The sequence below is a fragment of the Cydia fagiglandana genome, chromosome 6, assembly GCF_963556715.1.
Source record: "Cydia fagiglandana chromosome 6, ilCydFagi1.1, whole genome shotgun sequence".
In the NCBI taxonomy this organism is placed as follows: Eukaryota; Metazoa; Arthropoda; class Insecta; order Lepidoptera; family Tortricidae; genus Cydia; species Cydia fagiglandana.
Window position 1 is genome coordinate 9,259,553 of NC_085937.1, and position 21,671 is coordinate 9,281,223.

Below are 21,671 nucleotides of genomic sequence, written 5' to 3' on the forward strand. Positions count from 1 at the left end.
ATGGAGATCTAAATGAGTGCCAAGTTCTATGCAAAATCCAAATATGTATTTATAGGAACAAAATAACATTATAAACAAGTATTAAACTCTATTTCTTTGCTTTATTGGATACCTATAACAATTGCTGTTATTTAAAAAAAATGCGAGATCTTAAAGCAGGTTAGATTTGACTTGGCCAGTTTTCATTACATCAGTAATTTTATAAAGTTATTCAACATATATATTTTGTAATTCTGATAAAAACTGGCCAAGCCAAATCTAACCTACTTTAAGATCTCACATTTTTTTTAAATAACAGCAATTGTTATAGGTATCCAATAAAGCAAAGAAATAGAGTTTAATACTTGTTTATAATGTTATTTTGTTCCTATAAATACATATTTGGATTTTGCATAGAACTTGGCACTCATTTAGATCTCCATTCTTTTTGCGGCGAACCCCACAGCCAAGCATAATTTTTGTATTGAACTTGGCTCTCCTTTTTACATTTATGTTTTTGATGGGATATCAATACTTTTTGTAAAGAAAACTAGGCAGGTATTGAGATTTAATGTTTTTTCTTGTGTTTCCGCTGCATGTTTTTTACTTCTGTTCTTTGTATTAATTATGTGGTGCCGCGCGCCGCCAACGACACACCGTTGGCCGGTTGTTTAGCGCGTATTACAGGTTTTTTGTATGGGGACCCCCCTATTTTTTAACTTTTTTTATTTTTAGATTTTTTCCTACGCTTACACACAATTACCGAGATGGATTCCAAATTTCATCCTTCTAGGTCATCTGGAAGTAGGTTAGGTTTGGGTACTATATGTCAGTCACAATAAAAAAGACATTTGTATGGGGACCCCCCCTATTTATTAACTTTTTTTTGTTTTTAGATTTTTTCCTACGCTTACACACAATAACCGAGCTGGATTCCAAATTTCATCCTTCTAGGTCATCTGGAAGTAGGTTAGGTTTAGGTACTTATATGTCAGTCACAATAAAAAATGGTTTTTTTGTATGGGGACCCCCCCTATTTTATAACTTTTTTTAGTTTTTAGATTTTTTCCTACGCTTTTACACAATAACTGAGCTAGATTCCAAATTTCATCCTTCTAGGTCATCTGGAAGTAGGTTAGGTTTAGGTACTATAGGTCTGTCAGTCAGTCTTAAAATTTACGACTTTTTGACCTTCATATCTTTATAACCGTTTGAGCTAGCTTCATGAAATTTGGGCTTCTAGATGTCCTTACGGATATAATTAAACACACGTAGTTTTATGAGTTTACGTTAAAGATGTTTTGAGTTATAGAAGGGTCAAAAGTGGCACCAAGTGGTTCGTGTAATATTACACTTGGCGCTGGCTAGCCAGTTCCTTTGCTTGAACTTGGCTTGACACGCTGCCGCGTGTCTAGATAACAGACGGGCATACTACTACTACGGTCCGAGGTGGGTCCGAGGTATTCGATCGAGTGGTTCACCGTGCGGTCCGTGCGTCCGTTAAGGATATAAATATTATGAGTGAGAGTGATAAAAAGATATCTGTAGACATTATCTTCTATAAGTGCTATTTACGTACGTTTGATATACAAATATTACAAATTGAAGAAAGTAATGCCACTAGCTCAATTCAACCACAACGACATCACGTATGACTGCATCAATTGCTTCATTTAGTTTGTTATTGCATCAATGTGTCACTTTCCTTATACATAATGAGGTTGCCATAGTTCTATTTAGTTTGCGGTTCGGTACGCCTGTCTATTAGCTTTCAATGAATGTAGAGGGTAATTTTGAACATTAATTTGACGTGTTTTGGAAATATACCTCTTATGACAGATCACTGTCCATGTCCATGTCACTGTCACTACTGTCACTACTGTCAGGCAGACAACAATGTCTATCTACAATATTTGGATGACATTGTTATTGCAATCGTTTTAAGCCCAAAAGTATATTATAATATTATTAAAGTTACGTGTATAGTATCCGCAGCTTCCCTATGTAATAATACAATAGTTTAATAACCATAATTTATACTATGGAAACGACGTCAAAAGCTCGAACGCCAAGGTTAGTGTTGAAACCGTAGTCGCTATCATCAATATCACCTACACTTATCATTTATTTCCATGCAATTGTACTTAGTTGTTGATTTTGTTTTCTTTTCAGCCGTTGCCGCGAATGGGAGAGACAAAGGCGTAACAAATTTAATGATGCAATTACAAAACTCGGTGAAGCTGTTAAAGCTATCAACAAAGTCGACAATCCATCGGACAAGGATTCAGATAATGTCCAGTACCCAAAAATTGAAATTGTACAGAAAGCCATAGCATGCCTCACAAATTGTGCCCAAGAAAAAACACAACTGAGTAAGTCAAGTGGAGAGGTAACACAATTTATATTATACAGTTTTCATCTATGGGAATATTGGCACACAATAAGTTGTACATAGGTACACAATATAGTTGAGTAGAAAGTAGGCTTGTGGTCAATAAGTAGTTAAAATTTTTAACAAGCAGAAACATCTCTTTGACATATATGCATGTAATATTCATTTATAAAAAAAATATAGAAGAATTCTGTTATAAAAAAATATGGGACAATTTTACTCAAATTAACTTAGTCCCACATTCACAGAGGCCCATAACACCACAATAATAACCACACAGTAAGGCCAAAAAACAATACAAAATACAAATAATTTATTTTCATTGATATATACAATCAAAGTACGTCTTACTTGGTTTTAGTTATGTTATTTTAGAATTGGTACAAATAGTATGGGTAGCGCAATAAGGTTTGATCTGTTATAGTTATTTATTGTAACTGATTAATCATAATTAAGTATTCATCTATGCACCATATTAATTTGCAATATTATTTCAGAGGCTGAAATTTTAGCTCTTCAAGTAAAAATTGAAGCAAGCAAACAAAATCCTGAATCTAAGGATGCATCGACACAAGTTCATACAAGCTTCAGTAAAAAAATGCAAAGTAAGTTTTTATTACAGCAATATTAAAATTATACTATTTGCCAATCTTAATCAAAAGGGTACTTATTGTTGGTTGTCAATAAGGCACAATTTCCATATAGCTTCAACTTGAAATCAACAACCGACAATGTGGTACCTTTTGGTTGAAAACATTACATTTCACTAACAGACTTTTATGATATGTTGCAGATGGAAAATATATTAAACTATTAATGCTTCAGAAGTCAAAAAGAAAAGCTCTTAAGGAAAAGCAAATTCTGACAACCAATGTTACAGTGGAAGGAAAATCAAAGAAAGATAAACTGAAACTAAATAAAGTACCTCTACAACCACCGAAAATATTGCCTAAATCAACCCTGAATGACAAGAAAAGTAAATATTATTTTATACCTTAAAACTAGGCTTAATTGTTAAATTGTTACATAAAGATAGCTTTTTTTTTTCAAATATTTGACTGTTCTCTCAAGGGATATAATTATAATGGTCTCACAGTTTTACCTGTCTTAATTTACATTTCTTTTCAAATTCCAGGAACTGAAAACACTATAGTGGTGTTGCCAGCTGCACCATACCTGTTTCCGCAAAGACCATTATTCTTGCCAGCAGTGCCACCAGCTTTTGTTATAGTGGATCCAAACATACAGACTTTAAATAAACCTTCTGTACCTACAGTGAATAGAATAGGTGGAGATACAACTAAAACCACCATGGTAAACATTTTACCAATATCTGCTTACTCTCGACCACTATCAGCAACAAAAACAAAAAAAGTGAACTCCAAATCCAAAAATGATACCACTAAAAAAGTAAAAAAGAAGCCAAATATACCAAAAACTGTTAAAGAACCAGTAAATAAGAAACAAACTAATAATGTCACTGATGAAACAAACTTGAAAAATAATGAAAATCCACCCATAGAGGAACAAAAAGAAGTGTTAGTAACTGATACAGAAGTTAAATGTTCAAAAGATCCAATAACCAAAATTAAACCTTCAAATGTAGATGATAATGTTGTCCAAAGTCAGAAAAAGAAAGAGGACGAAACTGGTGTTGCAAACAATAAAGTAACTATTAATACTTTAAAAACAGGAGAAACACCAGACTCCATAAAAACTGTTGAAAAGGTAAATTTAAATGAAAATCAAAAGGCGATTGTACCACCTGTTCAAACGAATAGAAATGAAATCCTCAAAGAAGTAAACATATCTTTGAAGTCAGCCTCAAAAGACAAAGAAAATAAATTACCAAATATTCTAGATACTTCCCTATGTGAGAGTGGAGTAGATGGTGGAAATGCTCGGCTAGAGCTAGCTGAGGAATTCTTGGCAGCCTCTCCTACCGCTGCATTCCTCATGTCTTTCCCTCTCGTCAGTGGTAATCGCGCGGACAGTCCTGCAGAAGACGCTTCAAACACCGTTCATACTAATGTCAAAGACACTAGCACACAAATAGCTATGCCTCCTGCACCAAACGAGATATATTTTGAAAAACCTAGCTCTAATAATGACATCAAAACAAAACCAATACATAAACAACCTACCTCAACAGCTGTTCCTGAAAAACAATCAGCACAAAATAAATATTTAGATAATAATATCCTCAGCAAATCGGTAGCGAAAACGCCTAGTTCCGTTGCAGCGTCACATCCGTCCAATGAGAACCCGTTCCTGAGTTTACCAATGCCATCATTAATAATAACCACGACACAGTCTGACACTTTCGGCCTAGACTTTGACTGCAGCATAAGCAAGTCCATCCCGAGCCAGTCGTCAGCCTACGTCAGCAACAGTAACTTATTCTACAAGAGCGATCCGTTCAACGCTGTCAAAAGCACTATTTATAGCACCAGCAGTATCGCTTCAGGGCACGAATTTAACAGCCTCGGGCTCTATCCGTGCGCAATGGAGAAATACAATAAAAATAAATCAGATTACACAAACGTTGAGGATAACCTTATGAAAATTGGATCGTCTCGATTAACATACGACATTGATCTCGGTTGGTCACACAAAGGATTCGATTTCGTAAATTGCACCACAAATTCCAACACGTTTAGTAAAGACATCCTAACCACCGCGACGGCCCCCACATATTCTTCGTCTTACAACCCATTCAACCCAGAGTTCCACGTCCCGCTGGTATCAGCTTCCAGTAAAAAAGATTCATCGACCAAACCCATGGCTTCATTTGCGGAAACAATAACAAGCTTTTATTCAACTCCACAACCTACGAATCTATGGTCGGAAGAGATGTGCTTTTATAACAATAGTAGTGCTTCTAAAACATTGAATAAACACCAGAATTATCTCCATCTAGAACACTCCCAACCGAATGCTTCAATCAAACCTGCTGTAACCAAACAATATGAAAGCAAAATTATCCCAGATCCCAGTTTGCAAAATACTGTGAAACCTCCCAATGAAACCATTAGGCAGCAATTACCTGAGAAATACAACAAAAAGTCACCAAATAAAATGCATATCAATTGGATGACGTCCGAGCTGCGGCCAATGCAAAACAATTGCATCCCACCACCACAAACGGAAATGAAAGAACCTCACAAACAACCGTATGGTCAAGTAGAACACGCTTCTAAAAAGCAAGACCAACACGAGGGAAATTATTTCCCCATTGCTATACATAACTTTGCAGCTCAACCTGCTCAGGAAGATTTTCAGGTTTGGCCGTCGACAAGACCTCTAGGCACTACGGAGATAAGCATTGAACCACCGCCTATAAATTTACCAACATTGGTCGGAGATCTGGCTTTAGGACCGCACGATAAGAAGAAAAATGCAGATTTATCAAATAGAATCGGAGTCCAGCCAGATATTCAGAACTGTGGTAACTTTTTATCTGTTACCCAACTCATGAACCGTTCATCCGACAATGCAACTTCACGTTACCATAGCTCTACTACGGAAACTCCGAAAACGATAGCACCAAAACAGAATAATGTGCAATTCCCTAATGATGTCAACCGTAAACCAATGTCGTCACGCGTTGAAATTAATTTACCGCAACCGTGTTATGTTTTTAACGATCCAAAACATTCTTATGAAAACATGGGCCAATTTTCGCAACAGAAAGCAAAAACAAATAAGTCCGATAAAAGCACAAAGGTTCATAAGAATAATTATTCTGCAGAAGCATTAATTCGAAGTGGCAATTGCACACAGAAGGTTCAAGATCACATCGGTCCAAAGTTTATGGCCCCGTCCCAAAAGTACGGTGACTTCAATACCTCACAAGACACTAGTGTGGCTCAGGTCTCTCATTTCCCTCCTATACTGGATTATTCTGACAACAGTTACACTGGCCAACAATTTTCCGGAACAACATTATACAATGCCACCACTAATACTATATCAAATTCATTCTATTCTAACTTTATGTCGGGCAGCGCGAATATAATGACTGGCAGTTACTCAAGTGCTCCTTTTACTGGAGATTTCATGGATTACAACCAAGCAGAGTGCAATTATAGCAATAATAAATACGAGGAGTTCAAAATGCGCGGTAACCCGGTCTTCCAAGATAAAGTTCCTTCTAATTACAAGAGTTCTAGACGAGAATCTGGTACGAAGCACAAACTGGAATGTTCCAAGAAGGAAAGTAAAAAGTATCAAAACAAGCGGGCTAAAGTGACAGAGACGGAGGAGTGGAGCGATGCTAACCTGTTCTGGCAGAATAAGGGTCAGAGTAAGAAGGGTCCCAACATGTTGTCGGAGGAGCTGTCGTTCGCGAACTACGTGGGGAACGGCATGGCGCCGCAGTACCAGCACGAGCTGTTCAACAGCCACCTGGTGAACGCGCCCGCCGACCGCTCACTCGCTACTTTCCCTGCTACGTCGCGCGCAAATTTCAACCTCAGCACCATATTTCCGGAAATAACAATGGTAATTATATGCTTTACTATATTAGCCAGTTTCGCTGCTTGCCTCATCTCTGCAAATCACATTACATTAATTTTAATCCAGTGATTGCATGCAATGATTGCCTTCGGCCGCCTACGAAACCGGAGTTTCATAACTTAGTTTCGTCTGAAGCTTTATTATACAATTTTCTTTTAATCGTACGTTTTTTATTGGGCGAATGGGTGTTCGACTATATGTACCTACTGTGAAACATAATACCGAAACAGGACTGAATGTACACCTAACTTAAAAAACATGTTTTTTTCCTTTCAGAAAGTGCAGTAAAAATCATCCGGTTTACGTCCATAAATGAAGATTAATTACTGAATATTATAATATGGAATGGTATACGCATCATCCTAAGTATTTATCTGTGATGTTGAATAAGTATTACTGGATTATAAGTTATACCCATTAAATGTTTGTATAGTTGGTAAATATGACCAATCATTTACCTATTACATATTTATACACGCCCTTTTAGACATTCAAGAATAAGGTACCTATATGGTAGGCTGTTTGTAAGAAGTTATTATCTATTCTGTCAATTCTGTGCTTGATACTATCATTACTATCTGACTGCAATTTATGGACGTCTTTCATAATTTGGTTACCATAGCCAATTAAGTCACCTTTTGTCACTCCTTCAACTCAAATTGGGCCCCAGATTGACGCTACCATTCATTGATTTATATTGAAACTTTAAATTAGTTCGGGAACCTATTCAGCAGTCGTTTGTTACACGGGGAACGATTACGAACCAAATTCTTTCTGAAAATATCGTTTTAATTTAGAAAAGTTACCCAGGTCGGTATTTAAAGTAGGTAGGTCAGTTTACACAGTTCAGTTTTAAAAACGTCGTGATGGGGATGCATGAGTTGATTCCTCGTATTCCCTTTTCTGATCCACAATGGCAAATAACGGAGTACATGCATAATAGATGTCAAACTTTCTAATAAAATTAAAAACACAAAACCTAAGCTTCCATCATCATTGTTTAAAAAACACTTAAGCGTGATATTACCTATTATCTATTATGTAGCACGTTGGAAAAGCATTTCCAGTAGGTATTTGAGAAACAATAAACCAAAACCAAACAAATAGAAACTTTGACTGTCAACTACTTTAACTCTATTAGGAAGTCTAAGACAAACTTACACTTGTAAGTCAGTGGTAGATGTAGGTACGAATATGCCACAACACAACACGGCAAGCGCCGAAGCCTGGAAGGCTTTAATCAGATGAATTAAACTTACTCCTTGCACGGTTCCGAGTTACAGGAAAGCTCTTTGAAATACTACCTACAAACTGCACGTAAGTAAACAACTTGGCACTGCCTGTTCTAAATGACATGTTCACCTTACGTTACACCTACCATTGAACAGATTCTAATTTGTCTATAATAATAAATACCGTAAAACTTCCCAACTATAGTCCAAAATTAACGAAGTTTTTCGTTCAGGTGTGACTTTTACTGTATTTTTTGTAGCTCTAAGGCAAAATGTGATTATAAACGAAAGAAGTAAACCAAAAGGAACATTGGTATTGATACCTACTTCATTATCTTATGAACTTGTGGACCATAGTTGCAGTATTGAACTATAGTTGGGAGGTTTTCTATTAGGTAGGTATCTACTTAGAAGTGACCTTTGCCGATTGCGCGATAAAACTACTATAAAAATTTACCTCTACCTACAACCATTTGGTTTAGTGAATACCTATAATGAGCAAATGTAGGTACCTAAGTACTTCTTGTGCAAATATTAATTGCATCTCTTTCCTATAGAAAAGCAAAACATGCAATGTCGAGAAGTAGACATATGCCTAAGACAAAAAGCGGTTTAATATTAGAGTGCACGTGCAGAGCTTAGATGTAGTAATGATTAGGATAATCGACGTCCATATTTCATTGACAATCGGCGCAATTCGGAAAGTGAATTAGAGATTGACTAGATACGATATAATAAAGATATTTGACGTCCCACGGATAAAGGTACCTTATGGCGGTTGGCGCTTACGATTATTAACGTCGCTCCAATGCCTCCAATATTATTGCGGCGCTATGCGACGTAAGCGCCAGCCGCCATAAGGTACCTTTTGCCGTGGAACGTCACATATCTTTACTATTTGATATCTAGTGCATCTCTTATTCATTTCCCGAATCGAGCCGAATGACTACGTCAATAACTTCCGGTTTCCCAGCAGTTTTTAATTTCACCAGGCACTAAGTAATTTCCTCATTAAATTCATAATTGTTTATTTCATGTGATTTAGACAATAATTTTCATATTGCATTATTATTTTTCTTTTCAAATTGTGTAGGTGCAGTCAGCAGCAGAAGTTGCTAAGGTTGCGGGTGAGGTGTTCAAAATTACCTTGACACGCTCTTATTCTGTTAACAATAAAGTCGCGTCAAGATCATTTTGAACACCTGGCCCGCTTAGCAACTTCCGCTGCTGACTGTATCTAGAGGTAGACGCTTGAAATCTTCTGATATCGAGCTCAATAACTGAAGAGACAATAAATAAACAAGATTACCAATAGCGATAAAAAAATCCTGTTTGCCGGTTTTCCGTATTGTCGGTTCGTCTTGTAATATCTATTAAAGGTTAGATAACTGAAATCAGAAACTTGCTGTAATCTCAGATTAATGGGTTCCAAGCCTCAAGCATCTTGGAGCAATCCTGATAAAGACATGATTAATGATTATGGCTAGTCCCTCTTCTGAAGTTTTTGGAATGTGCTTAGTTGATAAGATTAAATGACTATTAAAAAGAAAGAAAAGAAATTAAGAAAGATAAGCAAAGTAAACAGGTCCTATTAACTTTAGGTACTTAATTACAGGGAAAAGTAAAATTTATTTAAAATAAAGAACCCAATTAGTATAGACGCTAATTATTTTGGGCCCTTCATTAATATTACAATAGTTTTATATTGGTTTTATAAATTAACTTAAATAATAAAACGCTTAAGGGAATTTAAAATATCGTAGAGTGTAACGCTTACCACCCCTATACGATTTCTATAGGGTTGTTAACCATAATAGGGCAGACCGATAGGCCAGACCAAGTCATATAGGAATAAAAATTGTACAATTTATCAACACGAAAACTCGATTAAGATAACTAACGACCCGAGGCCTTCTTTTGATCAGAAGAAAGGTATTAACAAAAGAAAGGTATGATTAACAAAAGCGGACCTTTAATTTGGAAGTTGGAAGCCTAAGGGTGTCAAATCTAATTGGGATCACTTCGTTGTAGGTACCTACTTCGGAAATGAGGGGTTTTGCAAGCTTCCAAATTTAATTATGCTCCTAATAATACAACGTATTTAGCAAAAAGCATACCTATTATCGTAAGAATTAATGTAATTTAGGTTATAGTACCTGTTATAATAAATGTTTCAAACGCAGCAATAGAACGTTGGTATTCTCGTTTTGAGAATCACACTTTTCCTTAATTAAAATTGCCTTTAAGAATGTTGACGGCAAATAGACAATTTATCCAAGTACGGGAGTCGAGGGGTTTTCACTCATAAATATACATTACCTACCTACAACATGCAAGATGTTTTTTTTTTTTTATTCATAAGCCATAAATTGTATGCGTACATGTTGATGTTTTTCTTGGAACTTGAACTTTTACATTCTTAGAAACGAAACAACATAAAAATAGAGTCGGATGAAGCTCTCCTGAATAAACGATTATTAGGAAATGTTTCTCTAGCGGCTAGAGAAACACTTCTAGCGGCTCTAGCCTTATTAGGCTAGAGTCTAGCCTAATAAGGTACTGCCTATTTTTCATATACTTAATTCCCAAGTAGATAGGGTAAGTTGCAATCAATTCTGCCATAACCAGAACACGTTATGCATGCTTTCAGGTTAGTAGGTGTTACCAATTCAATACCGAATGTGGGAAATCCAGGAATTCGCGCAAGCATTGAGGTTTTTCAATCGGGATTTTCAACTACGCTTCGTCCCACAAGCGGAAATTGAAATTCTGTGTACGTACCTACATGAAGAAAGTCAGTGAATTTTGTGTTGAAAATCGAACAACTTAACAATCAGAATCGAGACTGGTGAGTGACCGTAAAGTCAATATTTACCTATAATAATAAATATTATGATATCTTAATAATAATTTTGAGTGAGCTGGGCGAGTAACTATAAATATCGCCGTGTCTCTTTTATTTACACGGGAGTGCTTATCTTTTGTTCGTGTTTATAGCCGATAGCTCATAGCTTACTACCTCGCGGTGGGACCAGTGCCTTAAGAGGAAAGGGGACGGCCGCTTCTCCATATAAACGTAGTCCCTCGTAGTCTCTGGATATTGACATTTTGGAAAATATTTTTACATCATTTGATGTACGAGTATAGTACCATAGCTATGCCCCTACGTTTGACTTTTTTTCTATATATTGTTTTTTTTTCATTAGGAGCGAAAAACCGAATACATACTGAAATGCTCCTTACTCTTATATGTAATAATTAAAAATTAGAAAAAAATTCAAACGTAGGGTCATGACTGCGTAGTTGATATACAACATCTTGTATGAAAATATTTTCAATAATGTTCATATCCAGATAGTAAAATGAGGACTATTAACGTTTGTATGAAAAGGCGATTTCGCGCGGGTTATCCACTTTCGTCTTAACCCAAATATGCTCTGAGAGAATTTGCTTGACGATACGACAGCGAATATGTAGGTATAGTGACGGTGGGAGATCCAATTTTTCTGACTTGATATCTCGACGGTGGGAGTTGGCGGGTGCGGCTTAAACTTACATTTTAAGGCTGTCCATGCTAACATCATTAATTAGCGTCGAGCGCTCGGAGCTTTTTACGTGCCCGAGGCATAAGTGTGATCTCCGACCGTTATAATTTGATTGGACGTGAAATACACGTGTAGATAAGGTTATAAGGGGTTGGGTACGAGTAAGAGAAACAGTTTATTTCGGGGCAAGAGAATAAACAGTATGAGGAAAGTCCTACTACGTAAGTATTATTGAGTTAATTTGATTTTATGCATTAGTTTTATTTTTAAAATTACCTATCATTTAACTTAGTTTTTAATATCTTTAAGGACCGTAAAAGTATAAAACTTTGTCCTTTAACATAACTGCCCACCGCGTCACAGTTCAGTAAAAGAGAAATAACTTAAAAGTATAGTTATAACCTACAGATACTCTATATGAAAAACCGGCCAAGTGCGAGTCGGACTCGCGTTCTAAGGGTTTCGTACATTACACAATTTTTAACAATGTATTTTTATATGTGAAACGTGAGTGAAATGTCTTTGAAAAATCCGTGGGGGTCGGATCAAAAACTATAGTAATTAAGTCTGACTCACGCTTGACTGTACATTTCTAATAGGTTTTCCTGACATCTATAGGAAAAGACGTATTTTATATATATATATTTTTTTAAATTTTAGACCCAGTAATTTCGGAGATAAAGAGGGAGGGGCGAAAGGTAATTTTTTGCCTATTTTCTTGAATTACTTATAAACTGTTTAGTTATTCTAAAATTATGAAAAAAATATATTTGATATTCTCATAATAAGCGCTTTCATTTGATATCCTCCTAAGGCCCAGCCATACAAATAAAAATGCAGAATTTGCCACTGAAATTAGAACCTTCAGTGCAGGGAATAGAGATGATTTTGGTTTTGTTTGAAAATTGAACGAAACAAAACAAATGCGTCTCCATTCCAATTGAATATGATTTAAATTTCATCGAACTGAATAAGTACTTTAGGTAGGACCTTGGGCCTTGGGAGGATAAGTGACACGATATAGTTTGAAAAACTTTATATTTTAATGTTCTCATTTAGCCCCCAAAAGTGGCCCCCATGTTGAAAATTCATTTGTTTACGTTACATGTCCGTCTTTGGGTCACAAACTTACATATGTGTACCGAATTTCAACTTAATTGGTCCAGTAGTTTCGGAGAAAATAGGCTGTGACAGACGGACAGACAGACAGAAACAGGAATGATCCTATAAGGGTTCCGTTTTTTCCTTTTGAGGTACGAAACCCTAAAAAGTGAAGAAAGTGTATCTGTAACTACTTTTAAGTTATTTGCTTTTACTGAACTGTGACGCGGTGGGCAAAGTTTTATACTTTTACGGTAACTCTAACTCTTTATTGTTTCACTTCCCCAGTGTTTCTCTTACCCCCACCTTATCTTATAGATAGTCTAAGTAGCAATTTACTGCTACGAAACCGCTCTCAATGTAACAAACTCTATACCTATTATGGTTTCTGGTAGACTTATTTTGCATCAAACAGTACCAAAGTACGCAACCTAATAACATTAAACTTAAACGTACCGATAAGCGGTGCCTATCACGCTTGCCTTGACCACTCACTACGCTTATGTAACTCATTCATGCCAGCAGGCATGCCAGTTGATGAAATAAAAAATGTCTAGTCCAGTCCTCGACCTACACCACTCACGATTCGACTTTTTAGATATTATATTAATTATTAATAATAGGTACAAAATTAAATTCTTAATTTTTGCCTGACACAATCTTTTGGGAGTTTAGGAATTTATAATACCTACATAATAGCAATACAACTTTGAGGGAGTGCCTGTAAAGCAAAAAGAATAGATAGTATAGAGGGGTCCTGTCAAAGTAAATTTTGTAGTCACGGTACATTTACTGCCATCTATCGACACACGATTAAAACTTAAAATAAAATTGAAAATGTATAAATGAATTAAAATATGTTTACGGATCTATGATTATTAATTTTTATTGTTCCACAATGACCCATGTTCTTTCACTGATACGTGTTAAAATTGTTAAATATCAAACGGTGTCGCCAACGCCATCTAAACGACAATAGGCCAAAGGTATATGGCGCCATCTATTCGACAGTGACTTTTGCTTGACATCCGAGGCACGTTTTTTTCTTAGACTTTATTTATCTTATACGGAGTTATATATATCTCTGCTGTAAAGTTTACAAGATAAAGCCTTATTTATTAAGTTTACTCTTGAAATCAATAAGTTGGTACATTTATACGTTTTAATGTTCTAAATTGTAAGTTATCACCGTACCCAAGCTATGTGAAAAATAGGTAGGCAATTACCTTACCTACTAACTATAGATATATCCGCAAATTAGAAGCTCTTAAATATCAGAACATAACTGAAATATACAGGTTGGCTAAAAAATAACTGCATTCCCGTTGCCAGGGAGGTTTTGGGATTATACTGAGCAACTTTTACTATAAGACCAATCCAGAGATCGCGAAAAAAAATTTGGCTGTTTCATACATTTTGGCTGGTCCATTTTCTATGAGACGGTTCTTGTTTATTTATGTATTTCGGGGATCTCAGAAACGGCTCCAACGTTTTCGATTAAATTTGCTATATGGGGGTTTTCGGGGGCTATAAATCGATTTAGCTAAGTCTTATCTCTGCAAAAACGCGCATCAGTGAGTTTTTATATGTTTTCCGAGCAAAGCTCGGTCTCCCAGATATTGAATAGGTAATTAAGTACCGTCAGCAAGTACGACGCTTATGTTAAAAAATACTAAAAAAATGTTAAACTAACCATACGTTTATCGCTAAACGTTGTAGAGCCTATGTTCTTGCCAAGTGAGTAAAATGTGAGCGATCGTCGAATGAGTCAGGAGGGAGATGTCAGAGACTGTTGTCACGCAGGTCCGCCAGTCTGCACTCGCCGCCGGCCGAACGCGCGCGCTGCCGCCTAGCGGGAAAACTTTACGGCATGGCGAAACTGTGCGGAAAATAGATCGCGACTTGTAATGACTTACTTTAAAGCATTGTTTGTGGAATTTGTTGTGAAGTGAAAGTTCGAGTGACATCATGAATGCTTGGCACTGGATAAACGTATGTGTAACTTTTAGTTCATTATGTTGCAACTATTGTTTTAAAAGAATGTGACTGTAACTGAAATTATGTAAATGGGGAAGCGTGAATGTTGAGGCACCGTATACTGATGGCTCTAGTGCTACGACACGTAGCGTTCGTAGCACTTCCGGGTTACTAAATAATAGACGTAGGTACTTAACTACTATAGTTCGTTTTTTTAGCATTAGAAAAAAGGTAAACAATCTTGGTGTGTCTTTATATTGAAAAACACTTATGAAAAATAAGTCACGGCAAATATGTAACAATTATGAATCATAAACGATTATTTCTATTCTTTACATTTTTTGTTACTGATTTTTATAAAGCGTTTTTCAATTATAAAACTCGTCAAGGTAGCGTAGTCTTTTTCTAATGCTAAAAAAACGAACTTATAATACCTACAAAATATAGGTAACTAAATTTAGGTTAGTACATTTTTGAAATAATAAAATTAATTCAAATACAATATGAACTAAACATTGTACCTAACTAAGTATAGGTTAAATAATAATATGTAACTTTTTCCCCTGAATGTTAATTTAACGTGCCTTACCATTAGAGTAGCCCAAATTTCAATAAAATCCCTTCCTAATATTTTATTCGTATCGGTTATCCGGCACAAACTACCGAACCGTTGTATTTCCATTAGGTTTGGATTGGGGATTACCTCAGTATCCCTCTCTTTTCCTTTAGTTTTCGTGTATTTATTTAATTTTCCTCGTTCTGAACGTTTTTCCTTCCATTTGACATAAAATGATTTCGTCATATTTCTCCATGTACACGTTATTACTAATTAACAAGTAATAAAACGCAAATATAATATTGTTCTGAGTAACTTTATTCAAAGCAAAAATCGATTTACATCATCACCGGCTTATCGATAAGCTAATAAACCTATTTCAGTCGCGACAAGTTTGAAGTGAAGTACCTATTGCATTTGCTATAGTAGGTATACATATACATACAATTATTAACATTCTTTGGTTATCATAAGTAATGATTACTGATTTTTAAAAAGCGTTTTTCAATTAAAAGACACGTCAAGATCGCGTAGTCGTTTTCTAATGCTTAAAAAACGAACTACTTACCTTTAACTGACCCCCATTTCTTGTAAGCGGATCCAATGGGAGTTAAAGGGCGATAATCTCGGAATCTAATTTTGATGATAAATCCTAGCTAACTATTTGAATATATGTACTTATATCACCTTACTTACTTACGTTGCTTTAACTTTTGACCCTGTTTTTGCATTTTTTTACAACCATAATCATAGAACTAAGAAATCATAGAATCATAGAATCATAGAAGCTTAAAGTCTCTAGTTTTCCTTTTTTGTGCCATTTTTATTGCTACTCCCTCGGAAAATACAAACCAAAGAGTATAATATATAGTATACAATATCAACCTTTCTAATTTTGATATAGCTAGAATCCACGTGTACTAAGTATATGAAACAACCAATTGTATACTCGTACTTATACAATTGTTTATCGTATTCTCGCGCAGCAAATTATATGAATTAGAATTAGATAGATAGATAGTATACTCTTTATTGACACACCCCAGCAAAGAGATACAAAAGAAAATAACAATTGATTAAATGTAGAGGCTGACAACAGGCAAGGGGAGGCAGAATTCTAGGTACTTCTAGGTCTATTATTAGGATTCGATGGTTGGCTAATCCATCATTACATTAGCATGTATCTAGCGCGAATGCAGCGCGGGCGCAGGGCTCATTGTTCGGTGATGCGGGCGAACGCGCCATCAACACGGTACCTACAACACTGGATGGGAATATTAATGAATCGAATGATGTTATTCTGCGATCACAACATGATAATCCTGGATTTACATGATATATAGGTGGTTAAATTGTAAGATGTGCCGCTTCTATACTAAAGCCGAACACTGACTAACAGGCCGACGGACGATAGAACAAAAATTTGACAGTTTTCCGAACAACTGACCGGCCGATATCGTCCGGCGGACTGTTAGTCAGTGGTGGCTTAAAGGTTGTGGGTTCAAACCCCGGCTCGTACCTAATGTGTTCAATCATCCGCATTGTCCTAGCGTGAGGATAGGGAATATAAGTATATAACCCAAACCCACTTATTTATACATTTAAAGGCATAGATAATACCTGCATATGTTTATATACTCGTTCTATGGGGCAAATCTAGTTAGGGACGTACCTATATAATACCAATTTATGACGTAGAGACGTATTTATGTTAAATTTTAATTTCAATGGCATAATGATTGGATTGAGAGTCTGCAAGATGAGTGAGGGCCTACCGTGTAAACGCGAAATTTGGTTATCTGCTTCTCTGTCGCTCGAATATGCTAGAGTGATAGAGAGGCAAGTAACGAAATTTAGATAGACAGGCCCTTCAGATTGAAGGAAACACTAGACAGTTTTTAATTATTTTCACAAGTATCTGACTAGCTAGTTTAAATAATGTTCTCCTGCGGCTAGATTCCATTTCAATGTTGACTAAGCCGATCACTGACTAACAGGCCGCCGGGCAATATCGGCCGGTCAGTTGTTCGGAACTGTCAAATTTTTGTTCTAACTGACCGGCCGATATCGTCCGGAGGCCTGTTAGTCAGTGGTCGGCTTTATGCTCTTGACTATTCGTTATTAGCCTCGATAACCCAATAAACTTTACTATAAGTACCTAGTTCTTATATTGAGCACCTACTTACCGTTAAGGAATAGCGTCAGCTCAATAAGTATATCAACTGAAATGCAATAAAGCACGTCTTGTGCAGTCGAACAAGAAAATCAGATATAAAATTAATATTCCGCTCAATTCAATAGGGCAGTGGGAAAGACGAGTTCAATTTTGGTTCAAGTAATTCAGTAGCTATAGCCGACGGAATATGTCAGAGGAATTATATTTCCAAAAACACTAAAATCGTTAATAGGTATTTGTTTTACAACGGGCAAAGTTGATGTTTAATCCCTCGTTATAATATTGCTACGGGAGCAAGCGGAAGATTCCAAAATTAAACCACGAGCGTAGCGAGTGATTTTAAACGTGGAATCTTGAGCGTTGCGAGGGTTTTAATAAGGCACAAGGCCAAGGGTTAAACAACGTTTGCCTCCGAGTAACGCATACAATTTTTCACCACACTACCGCGAGGATAATACTAAGTAAGTGTTAAACAATACAAATAAAAATTTTATGAGCGCTATTAATATTTTGTTGCAGGTAAGTAAATTCTATCAGCCAACACGCGGAAACAACTCAAAATTTGCATCAAATTACTTTGCCACTCTTGCGAATAAAATTAAAAGTTATCATCAGTTTTTTAAACCTTTACGAGCTGAAGTATGTACTGTCAATACCTACTCAGTACCTAACTGTTAGTGGCTGCGTGTCAACAATTCTACCGCATGCCGCGCACTAATGTGGTTTTCCTTTGATCGGCTGCAGAAAATGCTCAACTCCCATTTCCCATCCCGTGGAAAACAGAGTTCTTTTAACTCACCGCAACTTGACTTATTAATCTTATTAAATGTATTTTATAGTTTTTTAAAACATGATCCATGCGTCAAGTATTGTTGTAAGACTTGTAAGTGAGGGTGCGCGCGCGCGTGCGGCCAGGCCATTGACGCTGTGACGCCGCGACACGCCAACTATGTCAATGCCAGCCCGCGGCACTATCGCGAATACTCTTATCGACCTATTCGGTTATTGGAAAACTACATCCACTCCTTATTTACATTCAAACGGGGTATTTCTTCTATTTAATCTCAATGGCCTACTTTACGAATACCAGTAACCTGGCGGCGTAGCACGGTGGCGTTTTTATCCCTTGTCACCATACCTGTCACGTTCTAACAAGTATGTAAGTGCGAAAGGGACGCGCATAGTGATAGTCGATAAAAATGGAACCGTGCTGCGCCCACTGGAGTCTATAAGTTTTATTGCTGGCAATACTTGGATAGTTGATAATACCTGTTATATTGACCCCAACTGAATCCAATAGCGCAAATTGAAAATGGATTAATCTTTTATATATGTACTTAAATTCTTCACTAACGAAAATCATCACGATTTTTACTTTACGTTTGTGCATAATGAATGAATGAATGAAAACATTTATTTTCAGGCAACTATTGGCCCATAGATAAATACCTTAAACTAGCATAAATATTATTACAAAATATATCTTAAAACTAAAAACACAATTATGGCTGCGATGTTGTTCGCAACCCCGCAGTGTCAGGGAGCCGCAATAATGTGTGCAATAATTATACGTCTTTAAAAACCTATGTATGTATACGAGTTTTCAACTTCAGTCTGTTCATTTAAACTATGAAGTACTTACTGCCCATAGGAACGCTGATTTCTTGCATAGAAAATGTATGGCATAATTATTAATCAATAAACAGACTGTAGGGCCACTTCGACAATAGAAAATTAACATCTCCAATGCATATCCTTTGGACATGGATATCATTAGACACCCATAAATATTATAATTAAATATTTAGTTCTATTTGAAGTATTTTAAACCTTACAGGCGCTGCAAACAAATGAAAGCGCGTACCTGCCATATACTTACAAATAGCAATTAACCAATAATTTCCAACACCAAAGCATTTCAGCTAATTACCTATTTCCGGAGCTTTACTTTGGTCAAAGGCCTGTAGTTAATGTCTGATATTTATTACCAAGAAACCAATTAGCCCGCCGCTGCTGACGGATTTCAATATTGGTTGACTAATAGGAAAACCGAGATTTAATTAAGGAGGGACACAATTATTCACAGCTCAGTTTAACACACTTAATACTGACGTGGTTATCGGTTAATTAATGTTATATACCCTTGACATTTAGATTAGGTGGATAAAGTAATTTGCGTGGGGTAACTTACGTATGACTCAATTAATTAAGTATAGATATTGTCATGCATATAAAGTAATGTATGTTTGCTGGGTGCGTAGCCAAAATGAGAATCGTTTACGATCTGTAGCGAACGAAACGCAACTGTCACTCACTGTCGCACAAATATTAAAGAGTGATAGAGAGACATAAAGCGTTTCGCTATGATAGCGCAAACGATTGTCACTTTGGCTAGGTACCCATTTTAAGTGGCATGCCTTTGTTTACCAGGCGGCGTAGCACGGTGGCGTTTTAATCCCTTGTCACCATACCTGTCACGTTCTAACAAGTATGTAAGTGCGAAAGGGACGCGCATAGTGATAGTCGATAAAAATGGAACCGTGCTGCGCCCGCAGGAATTCATTTTGTGCAAGTTAGAGTTACTTTTATTACATGCGTTACAATTATATACCTACCTATAGTCCGTTTTTTTAGCATTAGAAAGAACTTCGCAGAAGTAAGCTTGTGGTTCTAAATCTGGCACTTTTAGCGGTAACAATTTGAAGTAAATTATATGTATTGACCATGCTACATTAGATAACTCAATAATTATTAACAATTAACGAGCCTCATAAAAACTGCACGCTTGCTTCTGTGGAGTTCTTTCTAATGCTTAAAAAAACGAACTATATATAGTACCTACTATTTAAAACTTAGCTACTTATGTTGAAAATATGTTACGTTAAGATTATTTATAAAAATCTACTACTGATTAGATATTTCTATATTGACAAATAAATTGCAATAGCTAGTGATAATTAAGTACCCTTGGCAACAAAATAGGAATATGCAATGTAGCAGATACTGTCAGCAACAGAGCGCGCTAATGTCCGATTTTATAACCGAGTTACAAATTTATAGGTCTAAACCGGTAACATTAGCATCTACTGCTGTGGACGGTACCTAAATTGCATTAATTCCCAATTTATATGGAACTAAGTGCAGTGCAACATTTTAATGAACATGAAACCCTATTTACGTTCCCCGCTGTTTTAACCGGGTCATAGATTCATAAATATCTCCCACCAAGCTATTTTTACCGCATTGTACAAAATGCGCCCTACCGTCTATGTGGGCCGAGCATCTACAGACAGATTGTCACTCTCACTTCGCGCGCGGTCAAGATGTTTTCTTACCTGTTTATAAACAATTCGTTTATTTTCTTTTACGTAGCTTTTTATATCAGTCAAATACATAGACTAGGAATCCTCTAGACCGAGTTTAGAGCAATTATTACATGCAACCGATGACGCCAAAAATACGGGGGTGCGCGGGACGAGGTGAGCGAAGTCCCGTGCCGTGATTGGTCCGTTCAAAGACACGGACGTCACACAAAGACACTTTCGATTCGAACATGGAGTAAAATTACCGTATGCGTGGCAGGGGGGGGTAGCGCGACTATGCTCAGCCTGGAGGATGTTTTGTCTGTGTTGGTACAGTCAGCAGCAGAAGTCGCTATACACTCCAGGTGCTCAAAGAGAGGTAAACGTTTAAACTGTCAAAAAGTTGTTGACTGTCATGGCAGCATTTACTTGTGAGCGCTCAACATGTCACAAATATCTTAACAGACGCTATTCATTAATTTCTACACTTACAACAAATCATTGATACCTTAGCTGTCAAAGAACCACTGGTATCTAAGCGGTCAACGTGTCAAATATATCTGAACAATATGGAAAAATAGACGTTTAAAGCATACATGTATGGTCGTATATTGAATGAACAATAGCTATGCTAATTTCAGGTAAAGCGTTTTGACAATCATCGAAAGCAGTACAGTCTTGTCATCACATACATCTATCTCACGTTTTGCCCTTCAACCATTGACAGAGGCCTGTCAGTCAGCTTACTGCAAACTATTTCTTTTATTTAATAGAATCATCAATACGAATGAGTGACACATAGCGAAAGCTAACTGAAGCCGAATTTAGAGCCAATTAGGATTGTTCATTTTTTTTCAAATGTTCTATTTCGAAAACCATTTCGAGATATAAGG

The 21,671-nt window shown here is 36.4% G+C and overlaps 2 protein-coding genes across 2 annotated transcripts in view; both read left to right on the forward strand.

Moving 5' to 3' along the window:
- Positions 1 to 1,882: 1,882 nt before the first annotated feature.
- On the forward strand, positions 1,883 to 7,330 carry LOC134665113 (uncharacterized). The gene is made up of 6 exons (XM_063521936.1): positions 1,883 to 2,052; positions 2,152 to 2,351; positions 2,869 to 2,976; positions 3,165 to 3,347; positions 3,507 to 6,874; positions 7,166 to 7,330. Exons 1-6 carry the CDS (start codon positions 2,021 to 2,023, stop codon positions 7,175 to 7,177), a joined length of 3,903 nt encoding a protein of 1,300 aa, XP_063378006.1. The 5' UTR covers positions 1,883 to 2,020; the 3' UTR covers positions 7,178 to 7,330.
- Positions 7,331 to 14,576: 7,246 nt separating this feature from the next.
- The window catches only part of LOC134665117 (speract receptor), a 65,501-nt gene continuing 58,406 nt past the window's right edge, over positions 14,577 to 21,671 (forward strand). The window contains exon 1 of the mRNA XM_063521945.1: positions 14,577 to 14,759. Within this exon, the coding sequence (XP_063378015.1) occupies positions 14,736 to 14,759 (24 nt within the window). The 5' untranslated portion in view covers positions 14,577 to 14,735. The remainder of the gene's footprint in view (positions 14,760 to 21,671) is intronic.